General features: G+C 44.8%; 1 protein-coding gene across 6 annotated transcripts in view; it reads left to right on the top strand.

The window, feature by feature from the left end:
* The window catches only part of LOC119017818 (SH3 and multiple ankyrin repeat domains protein 2-like), a 47,896-nt gene that overhangs the window by 12,501 nt on the left and 18,357 nt on the right, over positions 1 to 17,038 (top strand). For 3 of the 6 annotated variants that reach the window (XR_005074564.1, XM_037094905.1, XM_037094904.1), the window contains exons 3-6: positions 12,230 to 12,365; positions 13,332 to 13,412; positions 13,533 to 13,541; positions 16,317 to 16,340. Coding sequence is in view for 5 of the 6 variants with exons in the window: in XM_037094905.1 (XP_036950800.1) it covers positions 12,230 to 12,365; positions 13,332 to 13,412; positions 13,533 to 13,541; positions 16,317 to 16,340 (250 nt within the window). In the remaining variant the exon portion in view is untranslated. The remainder of the gene's footprint in view (positions 1 to 12,229; positions 12,366 to 13,331; positions 13,413 to 13,532; positions 13,542 to 16,316; positions 16,341 to 17,038) is intronic. The other 3 variants (XM_037094906.1, XM_037094907.1, XM_037094908.1) reach the window with 3 other exon arrangements.

Genomic DNA, 17,038 nt, shown 5'->3' with positions numbered 1-17,038 from the left:
ATACACATTTTCAGTTTTGTCAGTATGAACTTGCTCTGCGTGGTCAGATTGGTCAGATTCTCCACAGTTCAGTCGTTCAGCTCATTTATCTGAAACCAGAACAACTGAAGAACAGTTCAGTCGGATTTTCTGGCGTAGTAATAGAAACACAGGGTGACTGATCGCCTTCGTCTTTATTTGTGTCCTTTCTTCAATGATTTCTGTTCCTTTAGTCTGTAAGAGTCGACAGGTTTTTCATCAAATAACTCACAGCAGTGAATATTGTCCTGTGAGGTCCATCGCTCACTGTCGGCCAGACCAAGCCGGACTTGTTCTGACAGGAGACATATCGTCAGTCTTTCTTTATGTTGCTGCCGACAACATCAACGTGTCTCCACCTGTTTCTGCTCTCCAGCGCTCCCAGTTTCTCTTCTCTTTGCTGCCGCCGTCTAACGAGCTGTTATTGGCTGTAAAACAATCAGTCACCCACGACTGTCACCAATCATTTTGCCTTTCCATCAGTGTGTCGGTTGCCTGGGAGCTGAGCTATTTCAATGCAGTCGGACAGAAGTTGTTTTCTAAATGAACAGAAGAAAAATGACGATAAACGATAATTTCTGAATGAAAGTGAAAGTTTTAACAGCCAGGAGACACGCGGCTGAGGCTGCAGGGAGACAATATCACCTGCTTTTATTTTATAATGCAGAGTCACCATCCTGCACTTATTTTGGTGTGAGTAACTTATTACTTTTAAGTGACAATAACTAGTGATGTGTAATGTGTTACAGTGTGGTAACACTGCTGTCTGAGAGGTGCAACATAACAAGATGTCGTTCCCTCCGTGATCCGTGGAAAACTGCACATTTATTACAAACTGTGTCTAAAGGGAGACGACCTGTAATATTCTATATTTCTGTTGTTGTATGTAAACCGCATGAAAAGATGAAAACTAACAATGGAGCGCTGTGTGTGTGTGTGTGTGTGTGTGTGTGTGTGTGTGTGTGTGTGTGTGTGTGTGTCGTATTATTACACACTGCTCCATTGTTGTCCAGAAGCTATCAGACCACATCAGTGAGCCTCACTGCTGCACTGTGACCCCATCTGTCATTACCATCAACACACACGCACACACACACACGCACACACACACACGCACACACACACGCACACACACACACACACGCACACACGCACACACAAACACACCATCCTGCTGCCATGAAAGCACCAAAAACACAAAATGCAAAAAAGTCCCGACAAATTCTCTATTTACTCCTGCGTCAGTGTTGTTTGCTCTGCAGCCTCCAGCTGTTTTTGGAAAGCAGCTGGATCTGAAATGAATTATTCAGCCTCTGGATCCGACTCTGCTCCAGTCGCTCCCAGCCAGTCCACCAAACACACACACACACACAGAGGACGGTCAGATAATGAGGTAATAGTGTTTAGAAGAGCGCAGTAACATGACCTGTGATGACTTCATTAACTACAACCGTACGTCGGCTCAGACTGTCGTGTCCACGTCTGACTCGAGGTCGTGCGGAGGTCATTCTGCAGATGGTGAATCGTCTCGGTCGTCATCGTCTCCACGTTTTGAGCCGCTCGAAGTTTCCCCCGTCATCCTGAGTCCTTCAGAAGTTGGCCTGCAGCTATTACATTTCCTGTTTTCAGAGTTTCAGTGAAAACCCACCAGAGGAAGTGTCTCTGTAAACTTAATATAATGCTTTGGGAGAGATAAAGTCAACTGAAAACCACACAGAGGAAAGATAATAGAGGAGAAAGTGTTCAGAGCGTCCCTCCAGCACAGAGCGGCTCAGACAGACGGCCTGCGTGTCCTTGTTTGTGTCGCTGTGTTGACATGTTGGTGTGTCGACGCTGCATTTGCATCTGTACATTTGTGTTTATTGCTTTCTGTGACCAGGTGTGTGAGTCTGACGGGTCACCTGCAGGACGTGTTCCCCTCGCTGGACAGTTTAATGTCCAGTTTGCTTCTGCAGCGTTTGACCTGTTCCATTCACATCGGCCCACTGACTGCAGCACACAGGGATCGTCTCCTCTTTATATACAATAAGATGATTATTTTCATGATTGATTATCTGCAGATAATTTACACAATTAATTGATGAATCATTCTCAGTTTCTCAGAGTCTGCTGGTTGAACAAAAGCTTATATTGTTCAACCAGCAGACCAAAACCCAAAGACTTCTAACAATTAACGGATTACTAAACTTTAAGTTATTCATTTTCTCGTGATTGATTGATCTGCTAATCATTGCAGCTGTAAACAAAATCGAGATGATGTGATCACATGCTCATAACTGATTGATCCAGTCAGCTGACGTCTTCTCAGCCTCTGTGATTTGAGATTTTTCTGTGTATCAGCGACTGAATGTGTCAGTTTCCAGTTTTAAAGCTGCAGTATTCAGCATGTTTGAATGAACTGTGGGTAAAACTCACAGAGATGATGTTCAGTCTCACCAGCTTCACCTCCATCAGCAGTGCTCATCAGAGAAGCTGCAAATTCTTTGAATTCTTTACCAACTTTTCTGCAAATCATCATACAGATGTGGTGTTTGTGAATTCTGCACGACTTTGCAATTTTGTCCAGAGTTTGGAAACGGCAGCATCGCACCGTCCTGCAGGAGCTGCTCCGCCAGCTGCTCAGCACCAAACAACACACTCAGTTTGCCGCTCGCTGCGAAACTAAAGAAACAGATGATTTTCTCTGGAGTTGATGGAGAGCGAGCTGAGTGGAGGGTAAATATTGTACTTACGTTCATCAAGTGGCCAGAATCAGCACTCCAGATGAATGCTAATGTCGCTGTGTGACTGCTGCATGTGTAAATTATAAGTGTTTGTTCACACGTTCACCGCATCAGCAGGGAAAATAACATCGACATTAACAAATCTGTAATGTATAATTTCTGAAGTGTAGGAAAAATAAAATCATCTTATCTTCCAGGATGTATTTTAGTGACATGTGACACGTCAGCTCGGTCAGGTTCAGGTGTGTCTGATACTGACTATTGATTTTGGTTGTTTGGACCCCCGGGGAGGTTTTTCTGCTGAGAGGTCACATTCACCAGCTTCATCTCAGCTACCTGACCCAGTCCAGGCGAGTGGACGAGCAGCGCTGATGTTCTTTAAAGTAAAATCACTGTTTTTATCAGAGCAGTCTGGTGGACTTGAAGAGAGCGCAGCTTCGTCTGTGCACGAAGCGATCGAGTAATTTTGTGTCCTTGTTCATTAAATACAGCGTGAGGACAGTCAGCAGGTCATGACGTCTGTTTCCTACCACCTGATTTGTTGATGGCTGAAAATCAATGTTGCTCTGAAAAAAAGTCACTTACGATATTCTGTGTGGAGGTGCTCGTGACATAAACAACAAAAATTGACGTGCGAATGAATCACACAAATTAAAACACCTCCAGCGTGTGAAGAATGAAGCAAGCCCTCCGTCGTCATCAGCTCCCCTTTACTCACTCTAACACTTTAACACTGATCAGTACCTCTCTGTGGCCTCTTTCACACAGCCCTGCAGGAATCTGTTGTTCTGCTGGCAGCTGAAGAAGCAACACAGCCAAATCTACATCTGTGTTAAAGTGTGAGACGGCGTGCCAGGAGCCGCCAGACGCCGACACCGAAATGTTACATGTCTTCCTGAACGTGCGTCTGGAATCACGCGCTGCAGTGGCTTCACGCCGCCGTTTAGTTTGGTTAAGCTGGTGAAATGACGGCTTCTCTTTTACAGCCATGTTTGGGGATCTCAGTGTAAGAGAAGGTCAGGAAGCTCTCTCACATACAGCTGTGTGCACACAGACCCCACAAGTCACCGCGCATACGCAGAGACACGCGGTGAAATCACATGACGCGCCGTCTTAAAATAACACGGAGAGGAAGCGTCGTTTCCTATAAATGATTTATTTTTAGGTACAGCGCACAAAGAGCAGCATGCCTGAGCCCACGGAGCTCAGGGAGCTGCTTCTTATTTTTAAAACAACCACATTGCAGCCCGCTGTGAAAATATGGCATGAGACTAAAACCTTTAAGATGGCTGCAGCAGCGGAGAGGAGGAGGAGGAGGAGGAGGAGGAGGAGGAGGAGGAGGAGGAGGAGGAGGAAGAAATGGGGCTGAGATGTTGACGAAGCGCTCCATTGACAAAAGACGAGCTCCCTCTCAAATTAAGTCCCCCTTTTAATGTTGAATGGTACGATCCCCCACCACCACCTCCACCAACACTGATAACATTCTCAGCACCACTCCCACCTCCAGCGGTATCACACGGCAACTGTCGCTTAGCAACCAGGAACATGTTGTGGCTCACTGTGTACACAGTGATAACGCAGCTTTTAAGAGTAAAGCAGAGACTCGGGAGATGGAGAGACTGAAGGACGGAGGACGTGAGGACAGAGAGGAGACGAGTCTGAAGTCTCTGAGTTGATACGTTGACCCTGATTGTTCTGATGCGAGTTAATGTGTTTTGATGAGCTGCTCGGCCTGATGATCAAACAGTCACTGATGTTTTGTTCCTTGCTTGATTTTTTGGAGTGGTGCTATTTAGATAAAGAGCTTGTTGCTGTTATTATTATTATTAGTAGTAGTTGTAGTAGTATTAGTATTATTATTATTATTATTATTATTATTATTATTATAGCGTTCTGCTTTGTTTTGCTCTAAACAAACGCGTGTGTGCTGCTCTGCTGTCTGACTCAGGATGACAACACCTTGTTAATCCCATCAACTCATTTGTTGATGAACACGACACCTGATGGATTTTGAACTGCTAATCAAATCAAACAGATGTGAGTGCAAGTTCAGAGTTCTGGACCAGGTCAGTCAGGTCAGAGCCGGACCCACGTGGGGAACTGGACCAGCAGAGTCTGTCCAAATCAAAGCCGCTCACGTTTTGACCGAGCGTTCCTGCCACCGTCCACCAGATGGTTTTTCCAGCTTGGGTTGAAAAAAAGAACAAAAAACATTTAATTTGAGGAGCTGCTGAAGATGCATTGTAGTTATTCATACAGTATCACTTCCACCACTTGGCTCTCCCGTGTGTGTGTGTGTGTGTGTGTGTGTGTGTGTGTGTGTGTGTGTGTGTGTGTGTGTGTGTGTGTGAGCTCAGGGTGTGATGCAGACGTGGGTTTGTGCCTGTCGACTGTCTGGATGTGTGCCAGTAGGGCAGAGCGGTAGTTAACGCCACCAACCATCCATTAGTGTCCTCCTCTGTGCTGCGTGAGAGGCTTATCTTCTTTCTGTGTGGCCATTGGCTGACGGCTCGGTCACGTGACTCCTCTGTGGCGACCTGAGAGAGACGACGCCTCTCAGTCAGACTGGGTGGAGCTGATGTGCAGGTTTGAAGCAGGCCAGCACCGAAGAAACTGCATCCAGAGTTTGTGTTTGTTTGTGTGTGTTTGTGTTTGTTTGTTTGTTTGTGTGTGTGTGTGTGTGTGTGTGCGTGTGTGTGTGTGTGTAGAGAGAGTGTGTGCGTGCTCTAACGTGCTCTCATCGTCCGTTTGATATTCAGCCACATGATTCATCAGAGTCAAGACTCCTCTAAGTAGGACTCTGACTCATCAGAATCAAACCCTCGTCTCCGTCCCTGCTGCCTCCCTCCTCGTCCTGTTTCAGTCCTTCACTTTATTCCTCTTTATGTTTCCCTGTGTGTCTCTCTCTCACACACACACACACACACACACACACACACACTCTGTGTGTTTCTGTATTTAATGAGCCTTCTTTGATGTACTCCGGCTTCCTACGAGGAGAAAACACACACACAGGACTCAGAGAGCTCTCGCCCTCCCGTCCTCGATGCAGATCAGCTCCACGTTTCAGATGCTGATGAACGCTGCTGCTTTCATGTGTGGGTGAAGGTTTACAGCCGTATACAGCCACCTGTGTGTGTGTGTGTGTGTGTGTGTGTGTGTATAGTTTCATCACTTCTTTTCTTTTTTTGTTTTGGAAGTATGTTATTTATATATTTCTAATTTAACTTGTTGTTAATTTCTTGGCGAGTCCGACGTCATCAGATGGTTCAACCTGAGCTCAGGTTCAAACTGGAGGATTATGTTGAGACTGTATTTAACCAGACGGGACCACAGGATTTTAGAAATACTGACGTCCAAGTGAACCATCCCCAGAAGAATGTGACCAGAAACCATCAGAAGTCTGAATTCTTTCATGATCTGGATTTAATTTAAGCTTTTATTGATGTTTCCTTACTTGTGTCTGTCCTGCAAACAACATGATAATGTTGATAATAATTGATAATTGAGACGAAGACAGTGGAGGATTTTCTCAACCCATAAATAAACACCAATCAGGCTTTTATTTGATTATTTGATTATTTATTGGTATAAAACAGCTCAAGCCATCCTGTGAAACGTACTTCAGTGTCGAATCCAAACAGTGGAGATGACCTCAGTGTTGTGATTCAGTGATCTGATCCACGTGTTCAGACTGATACTGACCTTCTTAAACAGATTTGGTTTCAGTATTTAAGGTCCATAATGAAATACAGCTTCTTCAACAATGTCTTCATGAAGCTCCGTGTTTCTGGGATCCTTGTGGTGCCTGATCATGTGACCTGGAAGATTTCATTTCCTGGAGAAAATCCTGTCAGATATTATGAGTTTATCACATTTAAATGAAATACAGTAAACCAAAGTCCAAGTTTTACTCAACAATCAGCATCTTCCTCCTGCAAAACTCACGTTGTGATGTGAAGGAATTATTTCCACCAGACGTTACGGCCGGAGGGATTTGATAGATATCCTCAGGTGATTGGACAACAGTCCGTCTTGGTGTCATGTAAGTGTTCATAGAAACGCCCGACTGAGTTCCAGGCAGGATACAGAACAGGTTTCAGATCGTTATCTGTGGATAATGTTGAAATGTGTCTTGACTCGTCTGTGGACACTAAACTTTACTCACATATTTAAAATAGACTCATGACTTGTTAAAGTTGTGTTTAAAGGTAAGATTCATGAATTAAATGAGTGAATGAATGAACTTCCTCTGAGTGGAGCTGTGTGACCTCTCTACATCTGTTTTCTGCTGACTCATAGTAAAGAGTGGCAGCATTAGTCATTTGTACAAATGCCAAAAACAACCTGTGTTCACGGTGATGTGTGGAGAGCGAGGGGACGGCGAGGACTCGGTGGTGTTCCTCCACCACACAGATCTGGTTGGATGATGGAGATCAGGAGCCTCCGTCTGCTGCAGCTTCTCCTCCACATGCTTCTGTATCCGGCCTGAGGTGGAGGATGGAGGATGGAGGATGGAAGACGGAGGCGACGTCCTCCATGTTTCTGACCTTCACCTCGTCGTCCTGTTTCTCTCACCTGAACCATTTTCTCTCTCTCTCTCTGTTCATTTGCATTTCATCTCTGACATTTGCTTTTGTGCACATTCAGCTGTTCGAGCTGGTCTGACATTCATCTTTCTTTTGATGCTTTTGGTTTAAATTTAAATTTTCCACTTTGAAACTACCAGAAGGTTGTTTTTTCTCCAGCAGACTACAACACCTACAACACCTTTTTAATATTTAAGCCAAAATTAAACCCTAACCCCAAAAATGTGGGACGATTTGTAAATCATAAACAAAACAGAATGTGATCATTTGTTAATCCCTTTTGATATAAACTCGATGAAAAACAGCACAAAAACAACACATTGAATGTTTGAATTCATTGAATGTGAATTTGATACAGAAGATGCTCCAAAAACACCTGTGTGGAAATAATAAAAAAATAAAAAACAAAAGATAGAAATTAAGTTTGTATCAGTGTTCAGTTTCTAAGTCTGTACAGAGTGAACCCTCTTCCCAAGCAAATCAATAAAGGATCTCTGGTTCAGCTCTTTCTCCAGGAGTGAACCCTCCTCTCAGAGGAATCAATAAAGGATCTCTGGTACCGCTCAGTGACTGTGGGGCAGCTGCAGGCTAATGCTAAGCTAGTCGTGTCTTCTTTGATTCAGATGATTGAATTTAAAAGCTCATTTTGACATCACGACATCGTGAGTGTGACGGGGCGTCTTTGATCGGCTCAGAAAACTTTTTAGGATCAGAGTTTTACATGAATGAAGATTTTAACGGCTTCTGAGAACAATTAACTTGTTGTTGTTGTTGTCATCCAGTGTCTCTCCTGCAGTAAAGAAGCAGCACAGCGGGTTCTGATCTGAATCACAGATTTGACGCTCTTTTATTTACTTGTACTTTCATTGCCTCCTCTTTCCCAGCACCGCCTGATGCTCAGCCCGACAGCAGCAGCAGCAGCAGCGTATCCATGATGTATTCAGTGAGGTACTGCAGGTGTAAACAAAGATTTATGTTAAATACTGGTGTCTGTGTTTACAGTGGTGCAGAGAGATGAGCTCAGCGTGGGCTTGTTAACCCCTCCCTGCTCTGACGGGCTGGATTAGCGGCGCCTGTGTGGGTCAGATTATAATTGATTAATAAGATTAGCGACTGTCACGGAGCGAGGAATATTTGCCTGAGATGAGACTGAGCGATCAGATGGATTCTGGGCTGCCTGTGTTCTGCTAAATGGGCCGACTGATGCTTAATGTTGTGGAACTATTATAATGGTTATGATAATGATAATGGCTTTTGAATACGCTCCTTCTGCCTGATCTGACAGACGGATGGCTTTTACATGCAAACTGTACCGACTTTGTCTTCTGCGTTTTCCATCTTTAAGTGCATGTGTTTGAGTGTGTGTGTGTGTGTGTGTGTGTGTGTGTGTGTGTGTGTGTGCTATTGATTAAACAGTTAATGATCAGGCGTAGAGCTGCTGCGTCTCTCAGTGTTCGGGCTGTTTGTGGCCTTCAGGCTTCATCTCTTGACGACTCGCTCGTTCTCTCGCTCACTCACTCAATAAATCACACTCGTGTAACCCGTGAGTGTCGGCGTTCGATTGGCTGCGTTCACACCAGTGTCAACGACCGCAGAAGTTAATCAATACCACTAATCGACTGCATGTAAGTGATAGCTGACGTGCTGATTTGCGGAAAACCTCGTCTGACCTGTTACAGGCACACGGCAGAGCTGTTAATGGTTAGAATGATTGATTGGCTGTATTTATGAAGCACTTTACTACCTTAATGGACAAAGAACTTCTCAATTGTCTCTCATTCACCCATTCTGACACACAATCACACCTTTGAGTCACTGTCCTGCCCCCAGGAGACACTCAGGACCCCCAGGAGACACTCAGGACCCCCAGGAGACACTCAGGACCCCCAGGAGACACTCAGGACCCCCAGGAGACACTCAGGACCCCCAGGAGACACTCAGGACACCCAGGAGACACTCAGGACCCCCAGGAGACACTCAGGACCCCCAGGAGACACTCAGGACCCTCAGGAGACACTCAGGACCCCCAGGAGACACTCAGGACACCCGTGTTCACAGTGTTCTCAGTGAGGATGTTGGTGATCTCATGATCCACAGGAGACAAAAACGCGGCTCCAGTGTTGAACAATGTGCCGATAATTTGGGGGAAAGTGGTCTCGCCTGTCGTTCTGTGCTAAGTTAGCAGCTCTGTACTAACTTGCTTGTGGTGATGCTAGCTTGGCTTGGGAAACCTGTTCAGCTCTCAGGACTTCTGACTGAATCTCTTGAGTTTCTCTCGTCCTGTTTGTTCTTTAAACATCTTGCTGTGTTTCACTGGTTCATGTGTTCACTGTCAGCTGGTTCATGTTTAGTTACTGCTGCTGAAACACAACGTTTCCTGTGATGCTGCTTCATAATAAAAGCTTTAAAATGACTAAAAAATTGGGGGATTTTATTGTGAAGAAGCTGAGGGAGTTTTGTTTCCAGGGGTCCTGACCGTGAGTTGCTCAGAGCTCGGGCTCTGGGCAGTCTTTGAGTTCAGTTCAGAGTCCATTTTTAAATCCACAACGAACAAATGAATCCGCGGATCCCGTCAGAAATAATCTTTAGCTGCAGCCCGAGTGAGCGAGTTTTATAGTTCACTTCAGTTTTCTAAGTGTTAACTGTGAAATGAAAATCCAATTTTTATACTTAAAAATAAAATAGGTCAAAATGTTTCATTTTAAGTGTGGGAAAATAAATTGGATGGAATGGATTCAGTTTCTTATTCTGACAGCTGTGAAGTGAGTAAAGAGTCGTGGAGAGAATCATTCCACAAACTTTCAGATGTGAACTCGACCCCTGAAGAGAAAATGTGTTCCCAGTTTCTTGTCAGCGTGTCAGACTCGTCCTTCATCCTCTCCAGAACCGGTCTTACACCAAATCCAAGCTGGCTTTCCACTCTGAGGCTGGCAGAAGAAAATATTCATGAGTGTGTGTGCGGTCACATGAGTGCGTGTGTGTGTGTGTGTGTGTGTGTGTGTGTGTGTGTGTGCCCTTCACGCACAGTTACATAATAGGGTGGACAGAGATAGCGCATTACATAAGGCCACCCCTATATGTGGACCAGTGCACTGGTCCGTGTTCTGGATGGTATCAGAGAACCTCGGTGTGTGATGGAGCCCGATGGAGGGAACACGAGGTCACAGTGAATCAGCTGTTGGGGCATTTCTCTCTAATTATCAAAATGTCCGCCCTCGTGACGGCCGCTCGGCGTCTGTTAGATTAAAACTACGACAGAGAAAATAAAGTCTCTCTCTGCGTGTCGGCCGTCGCTCCATCGTCCTCCACATTTTCCTCCTCCTGCCATCCATCATCCGTCCCCGTCGCTCCGGGCCGGTGTCTCTCTTTTCATCCCTCCATCTGACCCCTCCTCCGCTGTTTGTCTGGAAGAAGAGAGGAGGGGCGGAGGAGATGAGAGCAGCGCTGCAGCACAGTCCATATTAAATTAGACGAACGGTAATGAGATTAAACCCTCCTCCATGTGGGCACGCATGTACGTGTTGAAAGATGAAGTCTAAAGTGTGTGTGTGTGTGTGTGTGTGTTTAAAATCTGATATGAACATGGGGGTGTGCAGCGTGTTGGGTATCAGCTATATTCAGATGTTAATATACAAGCTGGCCGCTAGTGTCTCACACACACACACACATGTGCGTCACCTTGTATTAGAACCGGATCGTGGCTGGATTATTTTTTCTTTCTTGAGCCACAACGCGCTCTGATTGTCTCTGACGGCCGGCTGTGAGGTCGGCGTCCGCGGCTTCCTCTCCTGCTGCCAAACATGAATGCTGCAATTATGAAGATTGGCAGCAGGACGGGGAGAAAGAGCGAACACCCAACCAACCAGCAGCGTATTTGCATATCCATGGGCAGGTCGAAAATTGCATCTTCCAGGTTTTTTTTTTTTCCTTGAAGTCTTCTTAGTGCAGCAAGACATTTACCTGCAGCGTCAATCAAAGGAAAATTTAAAATGGTAAAGTTACAAATTTTCACCACGACGGACAAAAACCCTGCGTCCCAGCATCCTCTGCTCGCATCGTCCAGGACTGAAAAACCCAAAGACTTTTCATTTACAGCCATACACGAGAAGGAAAAGCAGCAAATGTTTGACTTTTTTGACTGAAATGTGACTTTTCATCTGATTATTCAGCTGATGGTTGCAGCTCTGGTGCCACTAAAAGGTTCAGTTTATTACCAGTTAACCACCAGAGAAGACTGAAAACACACTGAACAAAGATAAAGATACGTTTGGTCGATTGCATTTTATTTTGCATTTGAATTGACCTTCCGATAGTTTCTGTATTGTGGCTAACTTGAATGGGGACGAGATAATTTAACCGTGCAGCTTCTGTATGATACAACGTTGTTCATCCCTTTGCTCAAACATTCAGTCAGTATTAGCACACACTGTGTAATTGGGACACTTTTCATCATACTGAAGCACACCGTCAGTCCCTCCCTCTTCCTGTGGTCAGTCGAGTTGTTGCTGCATCATTTGTCAGTCACTTTGATGAGCTGTCTGTCTGGAAATAGCATCAGGCCCAGCGTGAAGCCACCGCAGGCTTCAGCTGAGAGTCGGCAACCGCTGCAAGTCTTTGAATGTCTTGTCTGCTGCTGGTTTTTTCATGCTGTTTACCACCGTGAAGGTTCTGGACCGTCGCTTTGCATTTGGATGTGAGAGATGGTTCTGTTTCCGTCTCGTGTAAACAAACATCGACAGTGAATCTCATGCTCTCAAAATCACAGTCAGACTAAGAGGATCGACCAGTTTTGCCTCTCGACTCGCTGACGCCAATCATGTGGTTAAGTTATAACGCAGACCACGAACATCTGTTCCAAATCCTGCCATTAATGACTGTACTGATGTGTGTCCACGGCAGGTAAACCAGGAGAATGTGGTGAAGGTGGGCCACAGACAGGTGGTCAACATGATCCGCCAGGGAGGCAACCGGCTCCTCATCAAGGTGGTGACGGTGAGCCGGAATCTGGACCCCGAGGACACGGCACGCAAAAAAGGTACAACACCCTCAAATTATACTGTTCGCATTTCTACACATAATAATACAACATCATCCATGGATTAGAAAATAAAATAATATCGAGCAGCGGAACACAGCTGGTGTGAGAAACCTCCTGCTGCACCGCTCTGCTAACAGTTGTACCTCCTGTATTAAAATGCCAAAGACTGCAGTGGAGCAGCGTGCTGACTGATGACATGTTATGTAATAAGATCCCTCAGAGGCAGACAGAAACCTGACTTCCTCCATGTTCACAATGCAAACAAAAATAACAGCAGCAGAAGTTCACATGCTCCGCTGCTGGATGTCAGAAGTCGGCTGAGTCTCTGGGAGGAAATGAGGCAGAATAATTACAGCTTGTTAGATGTCAGATTATCAGAACTTCGCTTAACGGTTCAGAACCTCAAAGTTTCACTTCAGCACGAAGAGCCAAAGGACGTTTACAAGATGTCAGAAAACTGTGAAAAATGTCTGTCAGTGTTTCCTGAAGCCCAAAGACGTCGTCCTCAAAAATATTCAGTTACTGTCGCAGCCGAGGAAACAAAGCAGGGAATACTCCCATCTAACAAGCCGGGATCAAAAATGTTGACTTTACTTTCTTCTAAAAAAGTAAATCAAATAATGAATCAATAATAAAATAGTTGATTTAGTTAATAGTTGACAGTTAAGTGATTACTCGTTGCAGCTGGAGGCCACAGAGGTGATGGGACACGTATGATGGGACACACGTGGCCTGAAGTGGTTGTTTCATAAAATATAATTCAACTGTTTCCGATCGGAGCGACTCAAGTTAACTCATCAAGTTATGTGTTATAGTTTTTCATTGTTTTGCCATATATGTCACAGAAAGCTGAGGTATCAAACAGTTTTCAGCCCTGATAATAATCCATGAGCACCGTCTATGAGACTTCGCAGCTGAATAACAGAAGCTAACTGGTCTGTTTGGTCCGTCTGTGTCCTTCAGCTCCTCCTCCACCGAAGCGAGCTCCCACCACAGCCCTGTCCATGCGCTCCAAGTCCATGACCTCTGAGCTGGAGGAACTCGGTAAGGTCTTCCTGCCGTTTGACTCTTCACTCATCATGTCTTCAGGAACTCTCTGTCTAACGACTCCTCTCTCTCTTGTTCCCCTTTCTCACTCTCATTGATTGTTTAATCTCTCTGTAGTGGATAAAGGTAAGCAGTTAACGCTGCGTAACCTTCTGCCATCATATCGCTCTACTGCAACCTCCATCGGCTCGCAGCGGCTGAATGAGGCGCTTGTTCAGGCTGATGCAGTTTCAGTTTCCATCGTTTGATCATTTTGCTTTCATTTGACTCTTAAGAAAATATTTTCTTTGTTTTGTTTGGTTTTTGCTTCTCCTCCCTCCTCATCTCCTGTCCTCTCTGCCATTATGCATGAAGGACTCTTGCTTCTAAAGACCCACGCATCCATGAGCTGTCGCTGTGGCTACCAGGCGCAAATGAGTCAAAAATATGACAGTAGTATGACAGCATCCTCTCTGGTTCTGTTGCTTTTTCTGTGTGTGTGGTGAGGAGCACATCGGAGGACCCTCTGTGTGCTGCGCTATCAGCTGTAGCGTCCTGATACCTTGAGACAGACGAGACAGTCAGCGTTTTCTGAGACACGCGGGCAGAAAGAGAAGCCACGTCGATGCTGAACAGAGGTGGAAGGACAGGAGGTGTGAAGGCAGCATGGAGGGGAGGACGTATGTGACGGAGAAGGAGAAAGTAGTAAATGGAGCAGCGGGGCTTCCCCTCCGGACGCTGTCCAACACCCCGACACATCTGACGTCATCAGTTCAGTCAGCAGCTGTCGGCCGACACGGCGATCGCTCTCGTCAGATCCACTGTGTGCTCCTCTATCAGGATGTTATTTATTATGTTGAAGTCGTATCCCTGAGAGTTCAGTGCTGCTTGATTTGGCAACGCTCGCGGTTGCCGTGGTAACAGCAAGTGCAGTTTAATACTACAGCCAACACGCGCTCCTCGAGCAGCGACAGTCCAACAGAATCAAACCGGTCCGTCTGTTTACAGTGCAGCCAAACACTCGCTCACACAGTCAGGCAGTAATAATTACAGCTTTGATGGGACTTCAGTGGAGGAAGTTCACCACACGGCAGCAGGACGCAGCAGAGAGAGGTGGAGGTGTGCAGCCTCTCCGCCGCTGCTCCATCACAGAAATGACATCTATCATGTAGAAGCAGTCGGAGTGTTTCTGTGACTGTTCCACAACAAAAGCACCACACGTTTAAAACAGCTGAATGTATTGAATGTGACGCAGCAGAAGTGTAAAGACAGTGGAGGCAGGATTAAATGCATGTTTTACTTTGCTGTGAATCTGTCATGCTGTTGGCAGAGTGAAGCTCTGATCACACAGAGACCTCCACCGCTTCAAAACGCCTCAGAGAAGCGTGGTTTAGGTGTGTGATGCTCCCGTGGAGCGCAGCTGCATGCACAACTGGCCGTTATATACAATTCATTATCAAAGCGGTGTGACTGCATGTCAATAGTTAAAATATTTCACATGAAAAACATGTTGTGCAGCAGAAGAGAGGATGTCGAGCAGAGCGCCAACAAACACCGGATGGTTTTCAGGGAATCGTCTCGGTGTGATCGTAGGTCTGCGATCTGAATGTAACGCAGGAATGCTGAACTCTGCTGCTGCTAACAATAAGTACACATAGACACATTTTTATTAACATCTTTATGAAGCCTTAATGAACTGGATCTTAAACGTTTCCATTCTGTAGCGGTGGTAACAGCCTGACGATGTGAAATAATCTTGTAGCTGTTAAAGTCTCACGTTAAGTACTCAGGTGGAGTGACACTGAATTAGTTGCAGCCGGTGTTCGACACGGTTATTATTTTATCAGATTGCTTAGTTTAAGCTGTCAGCTTTATAAATGTACTTTATATACTGAGATAATTACTGAATGTAATCTGGGAGTACTGAGTGACACGTCTTTGGTTTTGGCGAGCTGACTCATCTCTTTTCTAAGACTCTGAAACAAATATTGATCAAATAATTTGTCAAAAAGTGAAGCAAATAACTGGTAATTGGTTTGTTTAATTGTAAACTGAAGACATTTGTGTTCAAGCCTCTAATAATTAATCGATCAGTTGTCAGCTGCTGATTTTTTTTTAAGGGAAATTCTTGTTGAATGTGAATATGTTCTGTTTTTTTTTCTCCTCTCTGACAGTAAACTGAAAATCTTTGTGTTGTGGACAAAACGAGACATTTTAGGACGAAACACTTCTTGACATTTTCTGTCCCAAACAGCTGATTAATGAGCCAAAAAAATAATTGACGTATTAGTTTAAAAACAACCGTCAGCTGCAGTGTTAATTGTTTTTTGGGACTTTTGTTGCGGCGATGACCAATTAAAAGATGTCATCTTGAGCTGTGAGAACTTATTGTTCATTTCAAGCTGAATTTTGTGACAATATAGATAAAATGATTAATAAAAACATCATTAGTTTTAGCCTGATTGGTGCGCGCCTTGTTCTGGATAGCAGCTTGTGATTCAGAGTGTACGCTTCTGGATCAATCAGTCGTAAGTGCAGCTCTGCGCCGTGTGTCGGAGGTGTGCAGCGAGCGAGCAGGTGATGAAAGGTGAATGAATAAATAAATGACAGCGGAGGGAGTCCACTTAGATTGCAGAAAATTGCTGACAGAGAGATTCCTGCGGTCAGCATGTTCTTTATTGAGCTGCTTATTTGACACATTTGCGTTTCATTCTTTACTTCACTGCATTTATAGTAGTGATAGTACGGCTTTGTAGCGTGCGTGCATTATGGGATGCACCAAACGTATGCACCAGCTGCAGGAGGACAAATGTACATAGATTAAAAACGTACACAAGTAGATGTGTGTTGATCCTGGGAGGAGGACTGAGTCTGTGTTTGTGCTTTAAAGACTCAGAAATCTTTTTGTGTCGCCCCTTTAAGCAACTCTAAGGAAAAAGAAAGGTGGTAAGTTCCTGTAGGCATGTTTCACTCTGATCCAATGACTGATGTCTGTCACGTATCTTCCCCTCCCACTAACACTGTTGTACATGTTGACAGTTTGTTTTAATACTTCTACAAGGATTTGATTTTGATATTTGACTTTCAGTGCGACTGAATGGTGTGGCCCGTAGCGTGGTTTTTGCATGATTTGTACATTTTTTTTACTGCAGATGTTTTGAACTTCATTGTGTTCTGAATGTTGTTGGTGCATGGTTTAATGTCGTAGTGATGTAGAATAGAAAGATGTCTGAACTCCTCTGTCCCTTCTTCACAACCACAGAGTATTTCTTCTTTCTTTTGACTCGATATCGCACCGTGTGGATGCTGAGTAGTCACGTTTGATTAAAGCTGTAGTTCGCCTCAGAGTGCTTCCTAAACTCAGGAGGTGCAGGAGCAGGAGCGACCCCACATATTTACTCCTCCTGGAGCTTCATGCAGAGGAACATAGCAGCAGATCTTTAATGAGGAATGACAGAATGTTTCACTCGTGTGTCTCTCTGTCTGTGTTTGTGCGTATGTAAAAAAAAAAAAAAAAAAAACTTGTGAAATGACAACAAAACGCTGTACGTCAATGTTTGTTCTCTTTCCCTGAACTGTGAAGGTTTGTCATGTCTCTTCTTCACGTGTGCCTCTTTTGTTTCCTCCTCTGTTGCAGGCTTGTG

The sequence above is a fragment of the Acanthopagrus latus genome, chromosome 4 (assembly GCF_904848185.1).
Source record: "Acanthopagrus latus isolate v.2019 chromosome 4, fAcaLat1.1, whole genome shotgun sequence".
Lineage (NCBI taxonomy): Eukaryota > Metazoa > Chordata > Actinopteri > Spariformes > Sparidae > Acanthopagrus > Acanthopagrus latus.
The sequence above is the reverse complement of the archived record's forward strand: the minus strand, read 5'-3'. Positions and strand labels throughout refer to the sequence as shown.